At 44.9% G+C, this 27,528-nt stretch overlaps 1 protein-coding gene across 1 annotated transcript in view; it reads right to left on the bottom strand.

The window, feature by feature from the left end:
* The window catches only part of fbrsl1 (fibrosin-like 1), a 257,744-nt gene that overhangs the window by 137,945 nt on the left and 92,271 nt on the right, over window positions 1-27,528 (bottom strand). Inside the window, exons 3-4 of the mRNA XM_070903764.1 lie at window positions 9,828-9,929; window positions 5,251-5,286 (exon numbers count right to left, since the gene is read on the bottom strand). Coding sequence (XP_070759865.1) covers window positions 5,251-5,286; window positions 9,828-9,929 — 138 coding nt within the window. The remainder of the gene's footprint in view (window positions 1-5,250; window positions 5,287-9,827; window positions 9,930-27,528) is intronic.

Raw genomic sequence — 27,528 nt, 5'->3', positions numbered from 1 at the left:
CATCCAGGACAAACTAAGAGTGATGATAATCAAGGCTGGGCTTAGGGGGATAAAACTAATGCTTTTACCCATGAGAGCATGTGTTTCATTTGGACTAACTCCAACATGGGTGATAGCATAGAGTCTCGTCTGGGAATACATTAACTGTAGTATTGCAGTATTGTTCTTTTTCATTACAAGGCCCCAAAGTCATCACCATACATTTGCTTTAAGGGTGGTGGAACTACATTGAAAAGAGGTTAAAATGAACCATTGAAGAAAAAAATGGTTTGTGCTAATGCCAGTTTGGGCCTTTGGAGTATAGCTTCTAGCCATTTCCAATCGTTGATCTTAATTCAGTCCTAACGAACGGGGTGTGCGAAACGCAGTGAAGCTGAACGTCCCAGCTTTTAAGCAGCCCTAAGAGCAAAGCCAAGTGGCAAAAGCAATTAAGAGTTCATTTAGAACAACTGAACTATGCTGGGGCTGGTTTTTCTGAGGCCCGGTCAACACTAATTCACAGTGTCGCCTTTTTATTCAAATGACCTCTCCCAGAGTCCCCTTTGTGCTGGTGCCGTTCTAATGCATCTCCATTAGAACAAAACCTGAGCTGCACGGCTGAAAATGAAGTTTCCCTCCTCAACTCTGAATGATAGCGGGCCTCCACCACCAGAGCTGTGTGTGCTCAGCCACTGGAAAAGGATTTTCAACCGTGCCATTCAGCTGGGGCCCCAGAAGCCCGCAGCCTTTATCTGCAGAACCGTTGATTGATGTGTTGTGGGCCCTGCTGTGGTTAACAGCAATTTTTATCTGTTGCTAGCGGCAACAGCCCAGGTCCCTGGTGCGCAGAGAGCAGCAGGGCCCAGGATCTGAAGCCGGACCGCACACGGGGATAAACAAATAGGTTTTTCAAGGCGGACAGCCCTCATAGAGAGGCCCCTGACAGGCAGCGCCCCACCCCAAGGCCAGGACAATGTCAGGGCCCCAGCCCACTCCTGCTGGGCTCTTGGTTTCCTTCACTAATTTTCACCATGTGCAGAGCCGGTGGTACGGAGACACCTGCACACCCCACTGAAAAGTAAGCAGGGCACAAGAGACGGAGCGAGACAGACAGTGATATACAGAGGTACTCACAAAGAGGCTGTTAAGAAATCTCTCACAGTATACTGCAGGAGAAGAAGCCGTGGCTTTTTGTGCGAGCTCTGTGTGCCGACATTGGTGTAGTGACCAAAAAAAATGTTGCTGCTATGAGATATAATTTACACTCCATTTCCTTTCAATCGCTGTGTTTAGCATTTAATCCGGTGAATCTGTGCCGTTTTGTTAAATAAAGCGTGAAGCCTTTAATGGCTTCTATTATAATTAAGTGACATAATCCTTGTATTCGATAAAGATCTTGTAAAAAAGCCTCGTCACTCCGACAGGGGAGTGTATTTGCCACAATGTGGAGGTCGTGAATGCCAAATCAATTAAAACAAGGCTGTTTAAGAATGCACAAATGACTCTGAGACTGTTCTGTTTAGAGTGTAGACTCATTTAGCGTTAAATATGATTATGACAACCCAAGCAGAGAGATGAAGAATGGGTGTGTCTGAGAGCTCCGAGCACTCTCGCTCAACCCAAACACTCCGGCTAAGGTTTTACTCGCTGACATCGCAGAGATAAACCCTCCCAAAGCAGACTAGTCAGATTATACTGTCACAGACAAAGCTCTATGCTTTTATCGTGCGTGAAAACATGAGCCGTAGCTTGGCCTTGAGGTGGTTTTAAAAGATGGGGGGTGGGAGACTGAAGCTCAATCACTTCATCTGAAAGGGAAGGGAGGTGTGTTGTCTTTTTCGCTTAGCTAAAACGTCTCCTCCTCTATACAGTATATCCAGCCCAGGGGCAGTGACAGGACGGGCAGATAGTTGCAGTGAGATTCTTTGACATTTTCCCCCGTCTCTTGCAGCCCATATCTCCCAGCCACAGAGGGGGATGTTGGGTTCTTTATCAAGGAGGCCCTCAGAGAGGATGATAAATCGCCAGAGCCCAGGCACATCTCCAGAGGAACAACAAGCAGGTAGCAGCGCAGGAAACAAGGTACAGATATTGTCTCCCAAACATAGCCCAGGCTATAATGAAGCCTGCACAAAGCAGACAGGAGAGAGTCGGCCTGATAAACAATTCCATTTCCAGTCTTCCGCAGAAAGCGAGATAGCGAGTCTCAGTCCTGCTGCTACATATCGCTGCTGGACTCAACGGTCCAGAGATTAGCCCTAACCCCTGAATGGGGAAAGAAGGAGGGCGGGGGGGCAGTTGGTGGTGGTGATTTCCTGTCTGGCAATGTCATCACATGGATAAACACATCATGTTTATATGAATAAGTAACTTAAGGTAGTTTGCTGTTACCCTACCAAGTGAAATCCATTTGTTGAGACAGGATGGATATTGGCATGGAAATACAATCTATGAGGTTTCTTTTGTTTTTAGCTTGTCTTTTACATTTGTTGTTGTTGTTGTGTTTTATTTACAAAAGGGTTTTATTAGTATGCTGTGTTGAATGTTGTCAGTCCTGCAGCATAAGCTCACCAAGGCAAGTTCCTAGCAACGTGTGTTGTAATGGCTTTAAAATGATAATTAAGTCAACCGAATTAGCATCAGCGACATCAGAAAGTCACTGCTTACCACCGTCTGGTATGACGCGGGTCATTGTGGAATTGATCAACATAAGACCTGTTGTGTGATGGATGACTACTAACTCAACTAATTCTACAGGTTATTTCTTCTGCTATGTGCCTGAAACCAGCTTGCTACTTTAAGCGCTGTATATAGAGAATGTTAAGACTTTTAGTCTTGACCAGTCGGGCAAATTGGGAGAGAACATCCATGTATTTTTCAGCAATCATTTGCCACTAAAATCCCCAAACGTGAAAGTATTGAAATTATCAATCAATAGCCGCTTAATTTTAACAAATACTTGCACCACCCTAAAGAAACTCATATCACCTACAACCTAGTGTTTGCACTCCACTAGATATAACTTAAAGGAACTACCATGTGATTTGGCGCTGTATAAATAAAATTGAATTGAATGATAGTGATGATATTGGTTAGCCGCTTTTCCTGTTTCTGTCTTTTAACAAAGAATGAAGTGAAGAAAATATACCTGTATGTGCAGCATTTTGGATTTACAAAAAAAACACACACAGTTAGATGAATTAAACCAGGTGTCAAATCATTTTAACACAGGTATTTGCTGTGTCCAAAACACTCCAGTTTCCCTTTTTCATGAGTTTGGCACTGAAGCCCAGAAACTTCCTTTACATTCTTGTGTAAACCATTCACATGAGGCCATTCAAGCCTGGCAGGCAACATAAGAAGGGAGACATATGGAAGCATAAACAAGAAGAGGCTTTATCTCCCAGTGGAAAACAAACTGTCAGAAACTCTTAGTGCCCCGTGACAGATAACCAGCCCCCATCCACCAGCCTGATTTTTTGAGTGTCTGTGGAGAGGCACAACAGTAGATGGCGATCAGTGCCAGGGGCCGACCAGCAGATAGCCCTGTCCGCGCTATTGATGGCCAGTGGCGCTGCCTACGCCTGTGCGCTCGCCTCGGTGACCCTCCCACACCCCCCTCCTCACCTCACAAACAGCCCTCCAGCCACGTGGATGGCCTCTCTCTTCCTCTTCCTCCAGCCGTAGTGCTCTATCCTGCCCCTGGCCTTCCTACTCCTCCTCCCATACCCACTCAGCCTCTGCCTGGCAGTTCCCTGGAGCCCCCCGACCCCGCACTCCCTGCCTCCCCCCCTGCGAAACCATCACACTGTAAAGCCTGAAGCATTTACAGATAAGGAGACCCCAGAAATCAAGCGGGCCCGGCAGCAGAGCAGATTGAGAGTCAGAGCTTAGCACCCAGGAGGTGCCCAGAGGCTACAAACGCTGCAGATAGCACCACTGGATAGCCAGATAGGGGAGCCAGACAACGCAAAACTTCCTGCCCTCGTTACTGGACTTTCCTTTGCATGCACAATGCCTCCGCCCCCTACACCACCACTACCACCTCCAAGCCCTCTCCACCTCCATTTCTGCCCTCTCTCTCTCTGAATCCCCCCTTCCTCCTTTCAGATAAAGAGAAGGCCTCGTTCCCTGCCGACTCAAACTGACAGCTCGAGCCAAAGGGCTCCACAAGCTTTTTTGGAAGGTCTTGTTTGTTTTCATCCATCTGTGAGTGTACGGCCACTGGGGAATAGGAATGTGACATGTTCTATTAAAACGAAATTTAAAAAAAAAAAAAAAGAAGAAGATCGCACAGAGATCAAGGTCTTTTGAAGTTAAGCTTTGTTCAGCGCTTTAACGGCAGTCCTTTGAGGCAGATTAACGACGACAAACCATTTATAGTTGTTTTGTTTGTCGGGATGATTGCTTCCAAGCTGCAATAAGAACTGCCATATGCCACTCATCAGCTAAAAGTAGCACACTTTAAAGAATGTTCCTCTTATGAGTTCCCGTTTAAGCAAAGGACATAAAGGACGACCGCTGCCTCTATTACCCGGAGACTAGACACATCACCGAAACAATGGGAGGGGAAGAGCACAAATTCACGGCTCGAAAACGCACTAGGGCAAGGCAACAGATGCTTTCAAGGGATAAAAATAGTCCCGCTCTGACAATTTGTGATTTGTGAGCTAGTGTACGTTTAAAAGGACTGGGCTGACGTTTTCCATGGCATCACTAAATATTCCTCAGACACATTTACCTTGAATAACACTCACATATTGTATGACAACAAAAAAAACACGTCACCGACTCCTATTAATGTACAGTCAGTTGTTTCCAACAAATCACAAGACATGTTTAACTGCTCTAGACCTGCCTGAAGGTGTAAATGTACATGCATTTCTGCGGTGGTGAGAAATTGTATTTATTGCATAGATACGGGGGCCTTTAAAAAGGCTTTTAGGGCATATTGTCATATATGCGAGCAAAAGGATCCTCCGCTGACAGTGACCGTCACCGGAGGAAGACATAAAACTCTGACAGCCAAATTGCAGCACCGGCGAACGGCGCTGATCGATGCCAATAAAACGAGGCTCTTTTTGCCAAGGTAGCGCAGGACACCTTCCCGCAATTTAATCAGTCAGTCAGCCAGAATTAATGCTCCTAATATCATGATTTCTCCATTACTCTATTTAACATAATTAAAATGTCGAGCGCCGGGGCCATAAAGCGGGTCGTTGGAGATTGTAATTCTGCCGTAAAGCTATGAAGCATGAAAATGCCACTTACCGAGTAGCCACGGCCTGACAGCGAGTGAGTGGAACTCTGTAGGGAGAGAGAGGAGAACAGGGATGACCTTTAAGGAGCGTTTCACTCGCTGACACAGACATGATGAAGCAGCGCCGCTTTAATATCAATATTCACGTTAACCTTTTACCCGCCCCGCCATGTACCCCACGCCCGCACACATCACTCCTGCTCCCACACATTCTGGCCTTCACCATGGGGTGGGGTGGGGGTGGGGGGGGGGGGTGTAGCCGAGCGACACCGGCTCTAAAAACAGTCGCGTCCTGCTGAGAGACTTAATTGTTGTCAGTTGTCGTAGAAAGACACTGTGGAAAACCTTCATTATTTGGTAAAATCTGAATTTAAATGGTGCACAATAGTGACTCTACGGCTGTGTAAATGTATTTTAAGCGCAGTGTGAATTGTACATGCTTTACTTAAAAAAAAAGACTCTGGGATACCTAGGATCCTTCATGGTTAATGACGTTCTAATCTTTGCCTGCTGACTTTTTGTCGACAAAAATGATTTATGCTTCTGATGGTTTTATAAAGAGAAGTAATGTGTTGCAGTGCAGATCAAGATTAAATGTCACCATTTATTTGTTGGAATTCACCTGCTTCTGTGCCTTCAGGAGTGCCATCTGACGTTGACAGACACATGGGAGTGAATCCATCACTTGCATCAGTAGATGAAATGATAAAAGCACACCTTGATATAGAAGCTGTTGTTTTGAGAATGAGTAACAGCTCAGGTGGCCTGCCCGCCGAAGGTGCTGCCTTCTCTCCTCATTCCACCTTAATTGTCCAAGTATTGGCTTTGCACTGAGTAAGAGTAGCATCAACAGGAGTGTTTGGATAACTGGGCAGATATTTCAACGTATATATATAATCTGCAAGTATAGTGCATATAAAAAGATATCGTTTCCAAAATGCTTTCTATCCTTTATAGACAAAAAGACATTATGTCATGTTCATCATTAAACATTTACTGTAGAAGACTTCCTCTATACACTGTCCTTCGTTACATACTGTTTTCATTATTTTGTGGGATTTTATTATTATTTTTTTTTTAAATGGTGTCACAGTTTGGAACCAAACCAAACGTTCTTCATTATGTTATATCGGCCCCTTTTGTACTCAGGATAAATATCTCTTCATGCATTTGGGGAGGTGTTTTGGCCCATCAAACTCATCCTGTGTTTTCTAATGGAGTCCACTGAACGCTGAACAAGAGCAGGATGGAGACAGAAAAGGGCTCTGTCTGTCTGCGCCCAGCACGAATACCAATCTCCAAATCCCTCCCTCCACTTCCACTTTTCACTTCTTTTATTCCTCTGTCTAGATTGGCAATCCCCCCCTCTCAACCGCACTCCCCCCCCAGTCTCTGGAGGGGACTTTTCTGCTAGACCAATTTCATCCATAGGTCCACCTTCAATCCAAACGACCTCCCCCACACCTTCACCGCCACTGCCTCCCTTGTTTTGCACCCTCCCTCCACCCCTCATCCATCCTCCCACACCTGCTCTAGGCCTCAGCCCTCATCAACGCCTGTGTGCCCCTCTGATTCGCAGGACGGCTCCTGTGGTGACGATTAGGGAGGAGTCCCACCGCGAACCGGAAAGCAGGCTCTGCGGGAATCAAAAGGCTATTCCCGCTCTGCTCAACCTCTCTGCTCCCTTCACTACCGCGACCAGAGAGAGAGGGCGAGAGAGAGAGGGGAGGAAGAACTGCACAGAAGGCAAAATCTGTGGATACAAAGGGGCCAAAAGTGTGTTCCAATGAGAATGTGGTCTGTTGTCTGTGTGTGTTCATGTTGTGAGTGCACTTAAAAATGTGTGTATATGCATGTGTTTGTGTGTGCGAGTGCCTATGTGCATAGGTGGTGGGAGGCCAAGGCCATTTGGAATTAGCCTTACTATGTAGAGTTCATTCAACTTGGAGCATTCTGAGCAGAAAGAGAGGCTTATTTAAATGATAATGAGGGACAATCCATTGGATTTAGTGCCGGTGAAGAGATGAAAAGAGGGGAGGGAAAGGGGGGATCCATTAAAACGCCAGCGGTTCATAAGCCATAGGGTCGGCATCCAGCTAAACACTCTCTCTTAAAAGCCATTATACATGGCTCTCAATGGATTTCTGCAGCGCTTAGGACTTCAAAAGGATTTAAGAACCCGCCCCAGAGAGGGAGTGTGGGGGAGGGAGGAGGACGAGTGTGTGTGTGTGTGTGTGTGTGTGTGTGTGTGTGTGTGTGTGTTGGTTATGGCGGTTGGTGGCGAGAGGGATGGGGCGGATGCTGGCGGCATTTAAGGGTTAACTAAACAGCCCCAGAGAAGAGAAATGTTGCTAAATCCGCCCCCTAATCCTCTCCCCATTTCCATGCCCCCTCCTCCACTCTCCTTACAAAAAAGAAAGAAAGAAAAAAGAAAAACATGGCGACAAGAGGGGAGGGTCCAGTCCATCTTCTCCCAACCCAGACTATTGGTTTTTGTCGTTGCAGGGAGGCCAAGGGGCGGGCCAATCAGAGCTTGTTGGAGCATGATGAGGAGAGGGATGAGAACATGTGTGCCCTCTGCGGCAGGACGATCAGGTAGCTGGGCGGGTTTGGGTGCATGCGGGTGGATGCAGGAGGGTGTTAGAGACCCTGACAGCACCACAACTGCCGCCCTCTCCTCCGCAGGACACAGATGCAGTGGAACCCACCCCCTCCACCACCTCATATTTCCCTAATCCCCGTGTGTGGCTTAGTGCCGGGGCCCCGCTGTACCGCAGGCACAATTACCTAGTCAAAATAAACAGATAAAGACCCAACCATGGCAATGAACAAACAGCATCCCCTGCATTTTTTTTTTTTTTTTTTTTTACCCCCTGCTCCCAAATTGATGCATGACTGTTTTTACAGGCGGGCAGGCGGGTGCGTCCGCATGTCGCATTTGTCTCTATTTCCTTTGGCGGTAAGACAAGAGAAATCCATTTCACTCGTTGCAGACGCGGCATCATTAGTTAAGAGCTCTTAAAGCTGGGAAGCCACTTTGATGTGGTGGAGCGTGTTTTAGGAAAATTAGCAGTGCTCTCAGTGCGGTGGCGGAGATTTCATGGGGCTGAAAAAAATAAAGAGATATAGGGGAGAGACGGGTGACACGCTGTTTGGTGAGGAATCTCGCTGTGTGTGTGTGTGTGTGTGTGTGTGTCACGTCCAGGCCTTAAATACAGCAGAGAGAAGGACAGACAGACGGACACACGGACAGAGAGAGAAAGGTAAAGACAAGCAGAGGGAGGGAGATGGATAGATATGGATGCCGTGGCAACAACGATGAGTGTCTGTGCACCACTTATTTGGCAGCAGATTAGAGAGACATGCCACATCTAACACCGTCGGCGATTACAGCGTGCAATTTTCAACAGAGCCACCCCCACCCCACCCCACCCCACCACCGCCGCAACCACCACCACTTCCACCCTCACTCTACCACCCCCCTCATCTGTGCCCCCCCCCCCCCCCCCTCCTTCTTGGTGCTTGTCGTATATCCCTGTCAGAGCTGTCAAGCGGCTTCGGTCTTTTATCTGACAAGCCCGCCTCTTCCTCCTGACTTTTTCATTAAAAGACAGCCTTTTACACAAATTCAAGAGAAATAGTACGAGGGGAAGGGGGGGGGGGGGGGACAGTGCACGAGAGAAACAGAGCAGCAAGTCTTAGAGAAAAGAGGATGAAGATGGGAAAAAAATTAGGCTGGGTGATTTTTTTTTTTCATCAGGCTGGATTTTCAATTGGAATGCTGAATAGCTTGAAACAATGTATTTAATAAGTTCATTAAAATCTTATTCTTTCCATCATTTTACCGCTGCTGGGAAAGGAAGCTGCATATTTTCCTTCCTCTTCTCCCCCCCCCCCCCCCCCCCCCCGCCCCCTCTCTCTCCTCCTCCTGCTGCTTTCGTCAGCTAAATGAGCAGTCTGATTGAATTTAGTTAGGTTTGGGAGGCCTGCTTGACAGGCATTAGTTAGGAAGCATATTTCTACATTCATTTAAAATGAGCCGCTTGGGATTTTGCATAAATTCTCATTACTTCCCCTGTATCTAAATTGCATTATTTCATCCCTTATGCTGAACCAATGCCTGGCCTCCATTTTCCTTTGCCACCTACTCATCCTCTAAATGGGCTGGCATATGGATGTTGGTGCAGCGATAATTGGAACAGTTCCTTTAACTCGTTCCATTCTGGGGTCGGTGAGGTCAGCCCACACCTGGCTGAACCGCGTTAGGTCATGTCTACATTTAACCGCGCCATGCTTTAAATAATGCCAGGCCAACTAGGTGATGCTGTGTGACCGGCCTAATCATTTCCTGTCTATGTGCTGCCCGGCCTTTTTTCCCCCAACGCACAGGGGATTTATGAGGTGATAGCTGGAAACAGCAAGAGCTACTGCACCAGTTGCCCTCTGATCTCAGCCTCAATGTTGCCGTCGTCCGCCCACTCTGTATATCCCACCTCAGGGGTCCCCCTGCCTTGGCCTGTGAAAGTGGATAGCCTGGCTCTCGGTAGGAGGTCTGTGAAAAGGCGAAAGGTCTCTTTCAAGGACTCACCTCACTGAGCTGCTCCTTGGAGTTGCTCCTGTGCGGTCGGCTGAGCTCCTGCACCGTCTCGTCCTCGCTGACTTTGACCGGACGTAGTGCCAAAGGTTTGATCTTCAGGGAACACAGGAAAAGAGGACATCGTCAAATCATGCAATGACTTCATGAACCAAACCACTATGTTCACAGCTAGGCACTACACCCTGAGAGGCAGTGATTTATGGTTACTTTTCAGACATTTGAGAGGCATAAAGTATAATCCTAAAAGCTGCTCTAATATAACTGTAAATCACTGCAGAGTGGCTTATTACTTTTAGAAAATGGCAAGGAGAAAGATTAAAATTATGTATCAAAAGCCATGCGAGTGTCGTTTTGCCTGTTTAATACAAATGACATGGACTTTGCATTACTGTGTACCTTTTCCAAAGCACACCGTAGTCTTTTTGTGATTTTAGATTTTGTGTATTCATCTTTCATTTTCTTTCACTCTTGAAAACCATCTTACTTAAAGTTAAATGTGTTTCACAATAGCAGTGAACATGGTTGTTACGCTATCATTGCATGGTAATGTGGATAAAAGGAGGAAATGATTAAAAAAATGTTGCTTTCAGGTGCTGTTACTTTATGTAATGCAACAAACTAAGTACATTTCTTTTATCCATGTCATCTGAGAATGTTTTTCACACAATATACAGCGGCTTATAAATCAGCATGCTTTTCTTCTTTTACTAAGATGTTTTTTTTTTGGGGGGGGGTTTGCCTTTATTCTGTTGAGAGTGACAGGAACTGTGGGTGGGGGGGGGTTGTGACATGCAACAAAGGATGTTGCAGGTACAGCACATAGCACGCTTTAACCATTCAGCCACTGGGGCAATCCATGCAACAAGTTGCAACTTTAACAAACCAAACTTTAATAAAACTGAGAATCACGTCAATAGTGGTGTATTACATAAGTTGATCTCATACCTTACTGAAACAAACGAAATCTATGGCTACGCAGTACCCCCGGGGGCGAACACAATGGTACATGAGAGAAGGACAGCAGAAATGTGGCTACGTACTAATGCAAAAACACCAATACACTTGTTTTTCTACTGATGAATCATTAATCAGTAGAAAAGCGCAGAATACTAATTATCTATAATTGAATCATTCTATGCTATTATTATAATTGAATAATTAAATGTTAATCCATCCACCAACATAGTGTTTTAAAGGCAGGACGTTCTCTTTGGATTCTTGTTCAAACGAGAGCAGCTGTCGAGGTGACGCTTTTTGGTTTGTACATTGATCTTTAAATGATCTCTGACACATCAACAAGTCTGTGTTAATTGGGGAAATTAGAGGACACAGCCGCTGAGGACCAGGACTATCCATTTTATATAAAAAGTTCACTGCAATAAATCAAACCACAAAACAATAGTAGGACAACAATGTCTGAACCAGGAGACACAAATTAAAAGGTTTCAGATGCCATCTTATTTCCTGCCACTCACTGGGATCTATAACCAACTCCCCAAGTTAGGCATGATATGCATAACAATACAGCATAACTACAATGGCTTCAACTGCCTTTCAGTGGGCCGTGGTCCTTCCGTTCTTAACCTGAGGGAGACGCAAAGTCGGTGTGGTGTCTCACAGCTCAGTGTCCGTTTGCGCTTTGGCTAAATGCAAAGCAGAACTGGCTGTAGCAAAAACACCTGGAACCCGAAACCTCGACCCACTGGTGCTAGTCATACCAGCCAGCAGCAACTATTTAGTAAACCTGTGTACTACCGTGCGGATTCAGGACATCGCTGGACGTTTAATAATTTTATTTTTCTACTGTGACTCCACCGGTTAGTATTGCCCAACTCAGGTAAGATGGGATTTCGTTTCTGACCATGTTTTGCACACAGGATAATGTTAGAGCCCTAATATGACCTGAACACACACTCAAGTATCACGTATGGCAACAACAGCTAGAAGGTTGTATTATGTGTAAAAAATATAATGCTGCTGAACAGGTAGAATCAGTAAAAAGTTTGGATCCACTGCTGAACACTGTCGAAATACGGGCACAAAATATGAGCTATCAGTAGCTTAAATGTACAAGTGCCGTATCTCTATTCAGCCACCCACATCATTGGTAACCCTAATGCAAACATGGATGGCTTGTTTTATTGCAGGCCATCAAGACAGTTGGCATGCACCCAAATTCCCAGCCAGATGGGAGGTTGGCAGCTCAGCAAGGAAGACTCTGTGCTGGTGCAGTACCAGCCAATCATAATGCCCCGCGCTGCTTCCCCACCTTGGAGTACAGTGGCTATGGCCGCAGGGTGTAATCCATTTGACTAGCAGTTTGCATGTAGCAGCTCCCCCGGTGGCGCGCGGCGGTGGCTGGCCCCGTTCTCCTGATCTCCACTGTAATTTAAGCAGATCACTGCTACAATTAACCTTTCCCGGTAAATATCAATTATGGCCCCCGGCTGGGCTAGAATTAAAAGGGTCATCAGCTAATCTGACAGGTCCTGTACGCTGCCACCTGGCTGGGAGAGAGAGGGGTGGTGGGGGGGGGAGGCAAGGCGGCAGGGAGAGTGTTTGTCTACCCTCGTGCCCACCAGCTCACATGCCAAGTAGACACAATTCCCTTTTAATTACCCTGCCGCCGCCAGGGCAAGCATGCTGATTGGCCAAGGGGCATTAGCAGTGCGCTGAGGTCAACAGTGACAGGACGCGGGTGGGGTTAGGGTGTAGAGTGTGGCAGAGGCGAGGAGGGAGCTGCCGCCAAGCAATCAGGGTGCAGAGATGGAAGGAAGAGAAACCGGCAGGTGGGCCTAATCAGGTTTGACTTCCACCTCTGCCCGCCTCTCCCTCTCCCTCTGCCTCTCTCGCTCGCTCTCTCTCTCTGTCTCCACTAGCTGTCAGCCTAATCACTCCTCGAATCTCAAAATAGATGGTGGCCTTTTTGATTTCCTTCGCTCAAGGAGAGCACAAAGAGAGCAATCCTCCTTGGCAGCCAGGCGCGGAGGCAGAGACAGAGCGTCAAGGTACAGTCGGCGTCACATTGCCGTCAAGTGCAGCTGTTGATTACTTTGTTTACCCAGCATCAGTGTTGCTGACAAATTCCTGAAGGCGCCCAAAGTGTTTCTGTCTCCTCTGGGGCCTGCGGCTACAATACCCAGTCAGCAATCAACTTGGCTATTGATCAGAGCACAACGTCTAATTAGCCGCCTAGGTTAATGATGCAGCGTGCGAGGACCGTTCCCCGAGCCGCTGTTCGACGGGACAGGAGAGCAATTGATCTCGGCACAAATTCACCAACTCTGACAAAAGATTGGCAACCCAGACTGCCTGTGATTAAGGCAGGGACTAATTTCCTGTCTGGGGAGGTGTTTAATTGGCCCTAAGCTCCCAACTGTACAGCTTTCATGTGTTGTTTTTTTTTCTTTTTTGTGTACTCATTAATGTTAAAGGACAAGTTAGTGAGCTTGAGGGTGGAGGTAATGGTCTCTGCTGAGATCGGTTGCGAGCGGTGATACAGTTCAAGGTCATAATGCCTTTCTCCTGTGCTTGAGGTAATGCCTTTTTAATGCATTCTGGGCAGCCCTGAGGGAGCAGTTCTTGGCCACCTGGCTGTTAAGGAGTTATATTTTTAGATTTTTTTCTCTTTGTGGATTAAGTTTGTTTACATTGACAGTTTGACCCATGCGGTATTGGGGCATGGTTAATCAGGTGACGCATCAAGTGAATGTGGTCGATCTGTACGCGTGTGGGGGACAGTTTGACTTCAGACAACCGATAGAAGAGACATAGAAAAAACATAGCTAAGGAAGGGCCTGTGTTTTACATGAATAATGTACTGGAAATTAGCTCCATTAGTCTCGGTATTGAACATGTCTGCAGTCCCTCTCTGGAGGCTGCCGCTCTGTGCTCTTTAATTATCTTCAAAGGGCCCTCCAGCATCTTAATTTCCCCCTAAGTTGAGTAGTGCCGACTTGGGTCTGCTCATTTATACTAGTCTAACCCTGGGTGAAGTCACAAAGCCCACCTGCTTCGAAAGGGCTAGTCAAGGCAGTGATGGAAACAGTGGTGGTTCACATCAGTTCATGCTTGGCTTGGCTAACTTTCCTTTTCCCTTCAATCTGTTGCCTGTCGGCAGGGAGCAGGCTAGGGGCTGGCGGGCGATGCTTTGTTGTCCTGCTCCTTTGATCCCCCCTCCTTCACCTTGCAGGGGGTTTTGGGGGGTCATCGGATGGCTGCGTGGTCTCCCACCTTTTCCCTCCTTGAATAAGAGAAGCTGTTAGTCCTGACCTTGCGTTTCCTCTCCTTGCTCCGGCTCCTCTCACTTTGCCTCGTCTCTCCCTAGCCTGCCGTCACCTGTCAACAGCACTCAGGGAAGCTGTGCCTCAGCCTTGTCCCAGTGTCAATCCTCATTACCCTAGGATCTTGGACCTTGCCCCCGCCCGCCCCTTCCTTTCTATCTGCCTTGATGCTCTTCTGCTCTGCACTACCACTCTCCAATCTGCTTTCCGGGCTTCCCATGCACAGGGTGGGGAGGAGACGAGGGGCAATACAGCGAAGGGAGGGCTGAAGAGGACGGATACAGATCCTTCCTCTAATTTGCTCTGAAAAGTGTCCTGCGCAAAGGACCCTCACCCCCATTAACCCAGCGACAGGCTGCTACCGCAGCTCAGGGAGGCATCAGCAGTGTGTGCATGTGTGTGTGTGTGTGAGGGGGGCCCGGTGGTGCGGCGGGCAAAGGCATCTCGGTGCTCAGTGCCGGGCTCCGGCACCGGCTCAATCTATCGGCTCATTATCCCCCCCGCCCAGGCTGGGGTGCAGACAAGTGCACTTTAGGGCCACAGGCCAAATTGATTCATCTGCCTTCATTTTCTTCAGGCTCAGAAGTGGCAGCTGCTTGGAGGCAGGGGGAAGGAGCTCGGAGATGGTGAGAGACAGAGACGGCAGAAAAGGAAGGAGAGAAAGAGGGAGTCTGGGATAGAGTGAGATGAAGGAGGGAGGCATCAAGAGAAAGAGGTGTTCCTGGCTTTGTTCCTTAACCATGTCTCATTTCACTTTTCCTCCTCCTCCCTCTCTCTCACTTTACAGCACAACCAACACCTCCCTCCCTTGAAATCACTATCAAGACATGCACTCACTCCCCCACCAAGTCCCAAGTTGGAAATTAGCCCAAGGACAAGCTAGTGGATTTACTACAGGGAGAGCAAATGGATTTTTGCTTTTATTTTGACGAGTCCCAGTGTATCCATTACGCCTTTTAATCATACATTATTCATAGAGCTCGCCTTATAATAAATGACCACATAAAAGAGGTACACATATTATACAAGGCCTAAAATGCCCCCATAACTCTCTCTCCTAGTGCACTCAGAACTACATCACATTTGTAAGCTGGTTCACAAATATGAGCCTGTGAAATCGCAGCAAGATGGCGTTTCTATTCCGAGCAATGACACCAGGACACGACGCGAGTCGGCAGATTAAAAGCAACACTTGCGTACAAATGAGGGACGGAGCAAACAAATAAGAGGGCGTGACCTATTAGCCATTCGGCATGTGTCCTGCGCACAAAATTGCAGCGTACAATGCGGCACAGTGTAAAGCTAACTGGGGTGGCCACCACGACCGCCCAACACCGTAACAAAGCAGTCAACCTGAAAGTGAAGCCGCTTACTCGGCCTGATTCCCAGCCAACAGGGACCTCAGGAGAGCCTGAGTGTCCCGCAGGGCCCCGTCTGGAACAGATGAACTGGGGAGAGGAGCACTCCCTGCGGGCCCCAGGTCTCTCCAATCACTCTCACCATATGCCTCCTGGGGGAGTGAGGGAACAAGGCAAAAGAGGAGGAGGGAAGGGAGCGGGGGGGGGGTGCACCTGCTCCCAAATACGAACCCATCCCTCAGCACCTGTCCCGGGGGTTCACTGACAACCGCAACCAACAGACAGACATACACAACTCACCTGTCAGCCAGGACCATAGGAACAGTATCTGCCCTGCACTGATAAGCACAAGGCCTTACAGCGGAAACACCCCAGCCCCCTCCTCTCCCTCCCGACTCCCACACCAAGGCAAGCATTTCTCAGAGCTACCAACAACAATTAGGCCGATGATGTCAAAATGCTAATGATGTTATTGGAAGCAAAGCAAGGGAGCGATGCTGTGGATCTGCGTTTTGCTCTTCATTGCTGGAGCCAACATTATGCAGATCTTCCTCCTCTCTTGTTGCTCTGCAAGAAACGCACAGCTTTGATTTCTGTGTACACTATTAGCGTTGAAAGCAGTGAGTGCATTTTGCAAAAGATTTATGCATGCTAACAAGAAAAATTCAAACGGTGCTCACTTTGGAGGTTGTACTTTTTTCTTTTTTTGTTTTTTTTTTTAGCTCGACACGATTATTTGCAAGTCAAAGTTCACTTTGGCTTTTAAAAAAGAGGGCGCATTCAAAGTCGCAGTAAAACAACTTCAGGTTGTGGTACATGCCACGGGAAATGCCACATTTGCACTTAGTGGTCAGCAAAACCTTTTGGAGAGAAAGAGAGAGAATGATTTATTCATTCATGTTCAAGTGTGCGCTGCTGTACCTCTCAGTGCTGTAATTATCTCAGCAGACCTTTCAGTCACCAAGAGTATTTTCAAGATAATGGGGGAGGCGTGGAAGAAAAGACAAAACCCCTAAAAATTTGTTTTCACCTTGACAAAAAAAAACAAAACAAAATTGAAAAATTAAAAAAATGCAATTCATTCATTTGAATGCATTGTATACATGTTAATTTCAAACTGACTTGATTATGCATGACAGCTTTTGCATAGACCAAAACCCACGTTCTTTCATAATTAATGTTGTTTACACCCAACTTCATGGCAGCATCGGCATTCCATATCCACGCCTCTCAAAGACAGGAGTGCCTCTGATGTTAACTACAACACTAATGATAAATGCTGCGGAGAAACTGTCAAAATAATTTGATGTTATTAGTTATTAGGTCCAAGTGAGTGACTGCTGTGAGGCACTCCCCATCATCACCGCCATTCTAATTGTAATGATTATATATGTGCTCATACTTAATCAGGTTGGAAGTAATTACAATGATAGCTCATCGTAAAATACTTCCACCAAATAAATGAACTTGGAGTCTTTCAAAAAAGAACAAAGCACAGGACGGAACTAAAGCATTGAAACTGAACTACACCTTTTTCATTATTATTATTGCTACTTTTCATAACAGTAGCAACATTGCAGCCAAATTATTGATTGTATCTGTCATACGTCTGAGAGGTGTGAGATAAATTTTGCCTCCTACATGCAAGTGTCAAAAGTGTTACGCACTGCTCAACAGTGTGACCATAACAACTGTAGCTAGGCTGCATCAATCACAGACTCCGCAACAGTTCCATGTGGAAAGGATTTGTCAGTTATGACTCTCAACTCCCTAACCCTTAAATGGACAGAGATAACGCTGGCGTAAACACTCTTATCAGCTGATAAGAGTCTGTTGGTGGGACAAATCAGTGGTCCGTACAGATTTCGAAATGACAGAATGTCTGACTGCGCACACACATTTTCACGACTTGAACTCAAAAGTTGGCTAAATATCAGGAGAAAATACTGCTCTCTGTAAATAATAAGCAAATCCAGATGTAGGTCACGTAACGTTTTAGGACCGTTACGGAATGGTTGCGACTGCTATTTCATACTATTTATAGGGCTCTACCAACAAAACACTAGTATCAGCCCCAATTTGAAAAACTTAAATGATACATTTCATGTATCTACCCATTCCTTTTGTCATTGACCTCTGTATACCACTGATCCACGCACTAAAGACTCCAGTTTTACTCACCTGCTGTAACATCATTAATTATTTTTTAACACTTGAAAATGATCTTATTAGCAGTCGCAAAAATGTAATTTTTGGAAGTGCAACATTCACACTCTCTCCTGCGACTGCACTTGATAACTTTGTCACCCTCACACGTACTTTAAGAAATGTTTAATTTCCTCTAATGTAATCTGAAATAATTATCAGCTGAAGCCGCCGCACGCTCCGCAAAAAGGCCCCTTTTAACAAGTCCGCCAAACACACACACCTTAAAACTAGCTATCATTCACCACGACATAATTAAAACACTGAAGATGAGATTGTGGGGTAAAGGAAATGAGCAAGTGATTAAAAAAAAAATGCTAGATGAAGAACAGTCTGAAACTTCCAATCGGTCCAACTTCAGACAGTGTTCTTCAATCAGGTAAGGAAATGGCTGTTTAATGGAATGTCTGAGTGAAATCGTGCTGTGTTTCCTAAACAATATGCTATTGCCTTGCCAATGTGCAACTGACCAATGACCAACAGCAACTGAAACATATTTCTAAGGATTCTAAGGAAAGTCACTTTTTCCTTAGTTAGTTGGAGTGAGCTTTTATGTGATTTTAAAGTGCTGTATGTCTCTTTTTGCAGAACAAGGACAAAAAAATAAAAAATTATGTAAAGAAGCCTTTCAAATTGATTTCCTTAATCAATTTGACAAGTGTAAACGTTTTTGAATGACAAAGTAAGTCACTGATTCTCCGAAACACCCGTTTCTTAGGCGATCTGATACCACAGGTTTCAATCATTATAGTGGTACTAGCAGTTAGCACTAGCATCACAATAGAGACCCAACCTATTCCAAGTTTCTGTTTAATGTATTGTGTATTGTGGTGTTCGAGCCAGACGTTTTCAGATATTCAGATATTTGTTTGTTTGAACATAAATGCATTCGTGATATGGATCCCTTTATTTTGGTGATTAAAGAATTGTGAAACTGGGCGGGATATTTTACAAAAAAAAGTGAGTCAGTGCTCTCTGGTAGATATGTTATCTCTGTGTTAAATGGAATTCCTTTTGCTCGAGAGCTGACATACATGCCAACAGCAAAATATCTGTGATAAAAGATAAAACTGACCAATACTCTTGGTCATGCCAATATATCTATCCATTGGGCTCTAGTTGACATGAGCAACAAAAGCCAGGAACGCTCAAAAGAAAACTACCGACCAAAGCCAACTGCAGAAGAGATCATTGGGCACACAATGTGCTAAGTGAACTATTAGCTCACTATGAAACAATAAAGTGAAAAATGACCACTTCCACAGTCTAATGGTACCATGGTCTCAACGCTGTTTTCCATGCTGGTTGAATGACTTTCTAGGTTACACTTACACACTCCATGTTAAATTTGAGACTTTCCTGGCCTGGAATGGTCAAATTTGAGAAATATTCCACATAGGTGTACGCATGCATGGCTTGCATGTATGGACAGCTTTGATCCTAAATTTGTATGGTTCTCAAAACTCATATTGATTGAACTTTGTACTGTATGCTACAGCTAATCTGTACGACTTAGTGAGGAGCTGAGGCATGTCATCAGAGGAGAGGGAGAGTTTGGAAGAAAGAGACAGAAAGAGAGAACTTTTTTTTTTTAGAGAGAGAGATGAGGTCTAGGCGAGGAGTCAGGAGGTAGTTTGCAGTCAGAGAGTGAGAAAGAGAGACCGGCAGAGACAGCCAGAGTGCTCTGGGCTTTTTAATAGGAGGCAGATGCAACACATGTAATGAATCAGCTTCGGCTCGACGCGGCTTCCCTCTGATGTCTGAGCACCCGTCCTGCCCTTGAAAAACTTCTGGGACGTTATCTCATGCCTCCACAGCACACACTGCCAGTGAATTTTGGAGGAAGTGTTATGTGTTGGATGAAGGAGGGGAGGGAGCGGTAGGGGAGTTGAAGTGTGTGTATGTGGACTGGCATATGCATTTATCTCTGTGTGTATGTGCTGGAATATAACAATGTATATGCAGGCTGTATGTGCTAAAATACTCGAATCCATAATATATCTGTGTGTGCGTTTGTATATGCTCAAATGCTGACAATCTTTGCATGTTAACTGCCACAAATGTTAGCACGTTAACCTGCATGTTAATAAATATCCCATGCTAACGTGCTAACGTCTCTTGCCGTCTTTGGCTTCCTGCTTATGTCAGAAATCTGACCTTGACAAAGGATCTCGGGGATGTTTCTAGTTTAACAAGGACTTATCGTCTCCCCCCTCCTATGTGGTTCGAAGCTACGTTTGTTCAGCCACCCAACTTACGACGAGCTCCTTCCCATCTCAGACAGCAGGCCTTTTTGCCACGCCTGCCGTTTTGGTATGTTGTAAAAGAACAAGCACAGGCGTGATTGATAACATTAATAATGGCTGCATTCCATGTATGTGTTTCAGTTCCTGAGCCCTGGGATTGAGCATGCTGGTTTACAAGAACGGCTTACTGGGGGCACTTAATGGAGGAGAGCCATCATTAATGTTATTAGTTCCACCTGTGCTCTTCCTGCTGTGAAAAGTCAACATATCTGCTGTGGAAAACATCTATTGAAGTGGGTGTTGTTGTCAACTTAGTTTTGCAGCATAGTTTTGTGGGCAAAATGATTCCACCTGGTGCTAAATAGCACTGAGTGTCCTCACTGCATACCAGCTAATACCCGCTACAAACACCTCTTATAGTCACACAGTCTTACTGCCTGCAGGCTGTTGAACCTTTAGGAAAACTTGATGATTTTGTTTCTTTCATTTTCACAATTATGTAGCATTTTTATGATTAATGTAGTTTATTTTTTTAGCATATTCACACAATGGACATAGTAAAAACAGTAGTCCACAAGTGAGCGAATAATCACATGTAAAGATAAATATATTTTTCTGAGGGTATACTGCTAAGTTTGTTGCTAAGATAACCCTTCCTTAATGTGCAATTTTATATTATTGACACAATATGCATTAAAGTGCAATATTATGAGATGAAATTGCAAAATAAGTTGCACTCCCTGGATGTGACTACCAAACTCAAAAGGAAAATCCGGTGGTTTTAACATGCAAGCGCAACGTAACATCACCCCAATCATAGTAATGAACACAAAAAGAAGTCTTGGCACAGTTCTCCTCCTCACCATCCCTTCTAGCCAAGTCCTTTTTCCCAAAGCAAAGGATCGTTGCTCTTTTGACTTGCAGCAAATTGGTAGATTGGTAGCGCATCACACTGCCGTCACACTGGCTTTTATCTATCTCCATATGCAGGCCTGCATAAGGAATGTTTTAAATCCCTATAAGCCCAGATGCAGAAAGCATGCAGCCCGTGCACCTGACATGCAAAAATATGAAGGCTGCTGAGAATTATGGGAGGTCAGGAGAGGGAGTTAGAATACAGAGGGGGAAAATGTAGGAGAAGCAAGGAAGGAGGACCAATGGAAGAGAGAGGGGTGGAAGGATTCTCCCTAACCAAACTAAAATGTGCACACTTAAAAGGAGTTTGTACATGTCAGATATGGAAGAAGTGATGCAAGGAGAGTTGGAACCCTCAGTAGAGGAGAGGGGATGGGAGGAGAGAAGAGAGACTATGCAGGGGGCCTCCTCTCTGTCATTTGCGTGTCTGGCTGTGACGCCTGCATCTTTGCTGTCATTTCCATCGCTGCCGCTTGGACCAGAAGACATAGGCTGGTGGAGGATATCGAGGAGGAGGAGGCGGAGAAGGAAGGATGAGAGGATTCTAAAGCTTTGGGTTAGTATGGAAATCAGGTCTTGGAAAGGGGGGAGAAAAAAAAAGAAACGATGAAAAGCAGATGGAATCAGCCGCTGACATGACAGCATCCAGCCTAGAGAGCGCAGATCTACTGCTTGTGCAATTACATGGCTGCATTTGCATCTATATGATCCCTCAAAATACTGTCATGTGCTGGGATTTCAGCCTTGCACAATTATGCGTGTGCCTTGTGTGTGTGTGTGTGTGTGTGTGTGTGTGTGTGTGTGTGTGTGAGCATATTCACATTAGATGATCTGACAGGCGCTGCTTGTCGCAATGTACGCTACATAAAATGAGGATGCAGCTGGTAGAAGAGGATCATGTCCATTGTGTTAATAGGGATAATAGTGATTTAATAAGCTTACAGGCAGATTCACTGTGCATTCTAATTGGCAAGGCCCCTTGGATGAAGCTGCCTCCTATATCCCCCCCCCATGACTGGGAACACATGGAATAGTCCAGAGGATAAACAAACTGTAAATCTGTGCCATTTAAAAGCGCAGGAAGTTAACATGGCTTAATTAAATGGTGGCTTAATCTCAGATGAGTAGGCCAATTCTTGTTGTGGGATTGAGCGATGCCACTTTGGGTTAGTCATACAAAGTGCTGTCACACCTGAATGATGTTGTCCTATTAGAATTAAATTATGTGTTAAATAACTTGATGCTATTCCTGGAATATAAGCAAACATTTCTAATCAAGTAATTGCATAGGTTCTCCAAAATGTAATTATTTGTTTGGGTTTTGTTATTTCCTCTGGATACAAACAAAACATTGTTCCAAAGAGAATATTTGGCGACAGCTGGAGTGGAAAAAATGTCCGGTATGTTTTCTGTTTTTACACAATACATCTGTTTTGTGTCTAGCAGTTCCATTTGGATGGCCCTGGATGATTTATTTTTCAGCTCTCAGTTGTCCTGCAGATTTAGTGTTGTTCGACAACAGCCACAACATGGAAAGATATTTTGATATCTGGTTGCCTCAGTTTGGATACCAAAATCTTGAGACAACCAGTTATGTTAACTGCCCCCCACTTCTTCTTCTTTAGCACAGCACAGGCTACCTTAAAATGCTGCCGTGGACGATCCCGTTTCATATTAAGTGCACGAAGAAGACCAAAGATGACCCACATTCGCGACTCGCTGTCTCAATGTTTTGTTTTTCTCCGCTTGTGCTCGCCGCGCTGCCCTTCCAGCAGCGCACACTCATACGTTACAGTATGCGGACTGACACTCTGCCACTTCCAGCACACAAGAAAGCACAACGTGTCACTTTTGTCTCCTCATGTATAAGGGCTTTGTTTGGCCTGGTGTGGGTGTGTGTGTCGGTCAGAGTATGCATATGAGCCACTTTTGCAGCACCACTTGATGGCAGTAACACACTATATTGTAAGAGTAAAGAATGGCCACAAACACACACGCAGAGTTACAGTTCTCGACAACACAATGTCTATAGCATGGAAATGAGTGCCACAGGCCCACAGCATATGAACTACCTAGCAGAGTAGGAGGAGCAAGGGGTGTGAGCGGTGAATGTGGATAAGACAGGAGGATACTGGGAGGCTAATTGTCTGGAGGAGCGGCCCGGGCGACCTTGGCAGGGTGAGAAGTCAGGGGCTTTGGCTTCCCAGGGCACGGCACTGCCAGGGTAATTGTGCCACGATCTTGACCTTGCATTGCTTAAACCCGCCCTCCACTCTTCCTCTCTCTTTCTTTAACTCTCTCTTTCCCTCGCTGAAGCCTAAGAGGAGCCGGGATCTGCTCTCCGCTCTAATGATGTCAGCTCCCCGGAGGAGGTGTCTGTCTGCTGAATCTCAACAGCTAGCCTTCAAAAGCTCAGCCCGGGCCAGGAGCTAGAGGGAGGCCCGGAAGACGGTGGAGGAGGATCTGTTCACAAGATGGTACAACCACAACCCAAACAACCAGCATGACCAGCACTCTTGAAGCGGGTCACAAAGGTCCTGGAGCTCTCAAACAGTCAAAACACAAAAGTAGGGGGGTAGCAGGAAGCAGGATAAAATAACCAGGCGAATAAAAGACGAGAGTGCAAATATTGCAGATCAGTGCACCAACTGTAGCATTAAACAGCAACTAAGCAATTATCTAAAAGCAAAACCCAGTTCTAGGAGTCCTTCAGAGCTAAACTGTCCACAAATTCTTAAAAGAATCTGAACTTGAAACCCTTAGCCGTTAACATAATTCTACCACTACACATACAGTATTTACTGTCACTTTTCTGGTTATGAATTGAGTGTGCTTTGGGGAGGACTCATCTGGATGTCTGTCCCCTCCTGCACAAGCTGTTTTGTGAAGTGGCTTTGTTTCGATTTGGCTTTTCTGTGCAAATAAATGCGTAATAGTAAAAGCTACACCGTAACTTCTCTCAGCTCATTTTCACTTCTACGCTGATGACACAGCCGTATACACCTGTTAAATTAAATTAATATTCCATTGAAGGTTTTGGCATTACGGTCGGCCCCTTTGTCTGGTTTTACTTACACAAGACAGGAAGAAGATCAGTAGCAGAGGTATAACAAAGGAGATCCTGGAATGTAAATGTAAATGTTTTTGGACCAAAACAAATGCCTGTAGATACATTGTCTATTATAATATATCAGCAGTCACATACATTTGGCTACTGCAATATGTTTGAACAACTGAGTCTTAGATGCAGGAGTGTGATTGATCTGCCACAGGGCCTGTCTGGAGCTGTAGAACTAGGTTTATCTTTTATTCAAATCACGGCTAACCTCACCTGCCATCTGGCCAGGCCTCTATCTACAGAGACCACACTTGGCCTTAAATCAATACCGAAGCAGTGGTGGAAGGAACAGATGGAGCAATAGTCGGGGAAGTCTGATTCTGCTTGACATTTACCTGTGCTGTGCTCTGTCAACAATCAAGCAAAACCTGAGTCAGACACCCCCAAACCTGGATTGTTGCTTAACACTGCAACACGGCCAAGTCACAGGCCTAATACCTTATTAGTCACACCTAACAGATGACTATGGATATGAGTTTTGTTTTATGGGTTAAATATATTGAAGGTGCATCAGGACACTCATGAAGTGAATACTTTTTGTTTTTATTGACACTTTGCCCCAGGTATGACACAGACACATGCACTGTCATAACTGTTTGGTTGTTTCTAGATACTCTCCCACTTTTGGAGACAATCATCTTAAAGCTTAAAACCACTTTACCATATGTACCTATCTATTGAATTTCATCAAAGGGAGGGAGACAGTGGGGCCAAATCACATAAATCTATAGGCCAGCAGTGGTGTGAGGAAAACGACTCCCATAAAAACCCTCCACCGTTACATCTCTGTGTTTTCTATCACACTGCTGTTCAGTAAATTTCTGCTAGAACCATTGTCACAAACATAGGAGATATAGTAAAATTGCCTGTCTACTTGACCTTCCAAGGATGGAAAGGCTTTTTATCCTCCACTCTCTTTCATTCTTTCTCCATTTCTTTATATTGCAGCAGCTGCAAGGCCAGAGACCGTGTCTGCCTTGCATTTCACTGTTGAGCAAAAATACTTTGATTGTGACATCTCATGGAAATCAAAATGCACAAGACACCATATGGGCACATAAATGCCTGCAGTTGTGTTCTGTTGAGCAAAAACAACGCCAGAGTTTTCACTGTAGATACATCGGTATGATTACTGTAAGTGTATGTTTACCTGAGGTCCTGCAGCTTTTAACAACAGAGGCTTTCTATTGAATGCAGATGGGGTATTTCCAAAACAAAATATGACATTATCTAATGAACAACACATTATTTTGATTAGAAAAATCCCACAACTATACCAAGTACTGGAATCCATCTTTTCAAGGCAAGTTTTCCATTTAGTCACATTAAGAAATACTGAATGGCAGCAAAAATTCAAAATGAAGCAATGGAGCAAGGCTGTTTATAATGCTGATGCTATGGGCGGCATGGTGGCGCAGTGGTTAGCACTGTCGCATGGGAGGTAAAGCTGGTTAGAGCGGGTTGGGGGTTTGATCCCTCCCCCGGGGGAGCAGCTCGATTGCCATCGGTGTGTGAATATGCGAGTGAATGGGTGAATGAGACTTAGCTGTAGAGCGCTTCGGGAACCGTGAAGGTTGAAAAGCGCTATATAAGTGAGATTATTTACCATTTATTTATGTAAAACAATTGGAAGAAATTGAATTCCAAAGAGAAGTGACTTTGTGCAGTATCTTGCAGGCCAAGTTCAATGTCCGCATTAGCCTTGCCTTAACCCCTTAACAGCAATGTTCTCTCTTCAAAGGACAAATGTCTGGCTTCACTCTGACCATCTGGCCAGATCCCACACTGTAAAGTGCTAAATGGAAAAACAAGGCCAGTCTTAATAAGGTCCATCCATTGTTATACAGCATCTCAAACATTTCTAACTGGCAGAGTGGACAGCTGTATATATCCTGATCTAAACGTAAAAGTTTTCAGTGGTGTAGACTTTGTCGTTTCATGTATTTCTTCTTTATGGAAACCAATAACCAACCCATCTGACCCAAACAATTGTTGCCTTGCTAATAAATTGTTAGATATGCAACTTCTGGCAGAACGTTGGCGCTATGAGGAGTTGGCATTATATGAAAGTATTGTATTTAACAATGTTAAAGAAGAATGGTGCAATTATTATTATTATTATTTGATAGCCAAAAGATAGGCTTTCAGTAGAGTAATCCTTGAACTACTTTTAAAACCAGTAAAGGTACATTATGAATCTCTATCCAATGAACCAGCTTTTTGTGAGCCCATGTGACCTTTATTCATAAGCTCTTGCCTTTTTGTAACTGGACAGGGTGAACCTAAACAAACCAAATGGAATAATGCTCCAACATAAAACTTCCACTACAGTTTGGACCAAAGAAAACAAACTGCTGATCTCCTTCCTACCCTTTGTCCCACTGCTCTATCTCCAAAGCCCTGAGCGAATATTACAAATTACCCCTTGTGCAAACACTCCTGATAAATGGAGCTGGGAGGCCAGGCCTTAGGGAGCTAACAAAGCAAACACAACATGGCGCATTGCTCTACATCTCCATCCCCAGTGTGTTTTTACAGGGCTGTGAACGCCTGGTCGTCTGGGTCAGATCGATGGCACATCAAGGCCTGCTTAGCAGCATTAACACTGCAGTGAGACGCGAAATGTCGAGATCTCCTTCTCTGGTTTAGACCACAAGAGAGGAGTCAGTGTCCACTATATATATATATATATGTATATATATATCATACTTTAAACTATATTGTTGGTTTTGGTCTTGTCAGATGATTTGAATTTTTACAAAAAAATAAAAGAAAGACTAGTTTGGCTTTATGTACATTAAGTACATGTGCACTGTGATTTAATGTATGAAATGTATGATTAAATATTAATTTCATGCCAGTAGTATTAAATAAATTTCCTAAGTTAATTCCACACTTTGGAACTACAAGCTGTTCTGGCAAAAATAGACATAAAAAGACAAGAGGAGCAGAAAAAAGAGCCACAAGTGAGGCACTCACGCATCTGATGCCCACTGAGGAGAATAGTTGCAACGGGTGCCAGCAGGCAGAATGCAACGCAAATCTGAAATGAATAATTACGAGGTATAAACCACTGCATTCACAAGCAAAAAATGTTTGTATGCAGTTTGAACGCTGACTATAAAAGAGTGAATTCACGTTCTGTAAAGCCAGGTGCCTAGCAACATCAGAGGGGGGCAGCTTTCCACTGCTCCACCACGTCAACAGGCAACTATAATATTTGCTTCTGCTTACGCCTGTTTCTCCAAAAATATTACAACCATACGCAGCATATTGGCTAATGGCATTCTCAAAGATATTGGCTAGCCTCAACGTAGTGCTCAAGGAAAACCCAGAGTTAATCATTTGAGTTAGCTCTTGTTGTGACGCATGATTAGTGGCATCAGTTTGGTCAAGGTTATGGTGTGGCAAGGTCATCTGGCATACAAATTTCAAACATATAGCCTTGATAGCAAAGCCTAAACTATACAAATAATTCATTACCTAGTCAAGTCAAAGTTTTTCGAATCAGTAAGGTTTGTTTGTTAAATGTATGCGTTATATTAGATAATGATTTTCCCATTATTG

Source organism: Enoplosus armatus, chromosome 4 (genome assembly GCF_043641665.1).
Source record: "Enoplosus armatus isolate fEnoArm2 chromosome 4, fEnoArm2.hap1, whole genome shotgun sequence".
Taxonomy (NCBI): Eukaryota; Metazoa; Chordata; class Actinopteri; order Centrarchiformes; family Enoplosidae; genus Enoplosus; species Enoplosus armatus.
Note: the sequence above shows the minus strand (reverse complement) of the source record. Positions and strands in the feature narration are given on the sequence as shown.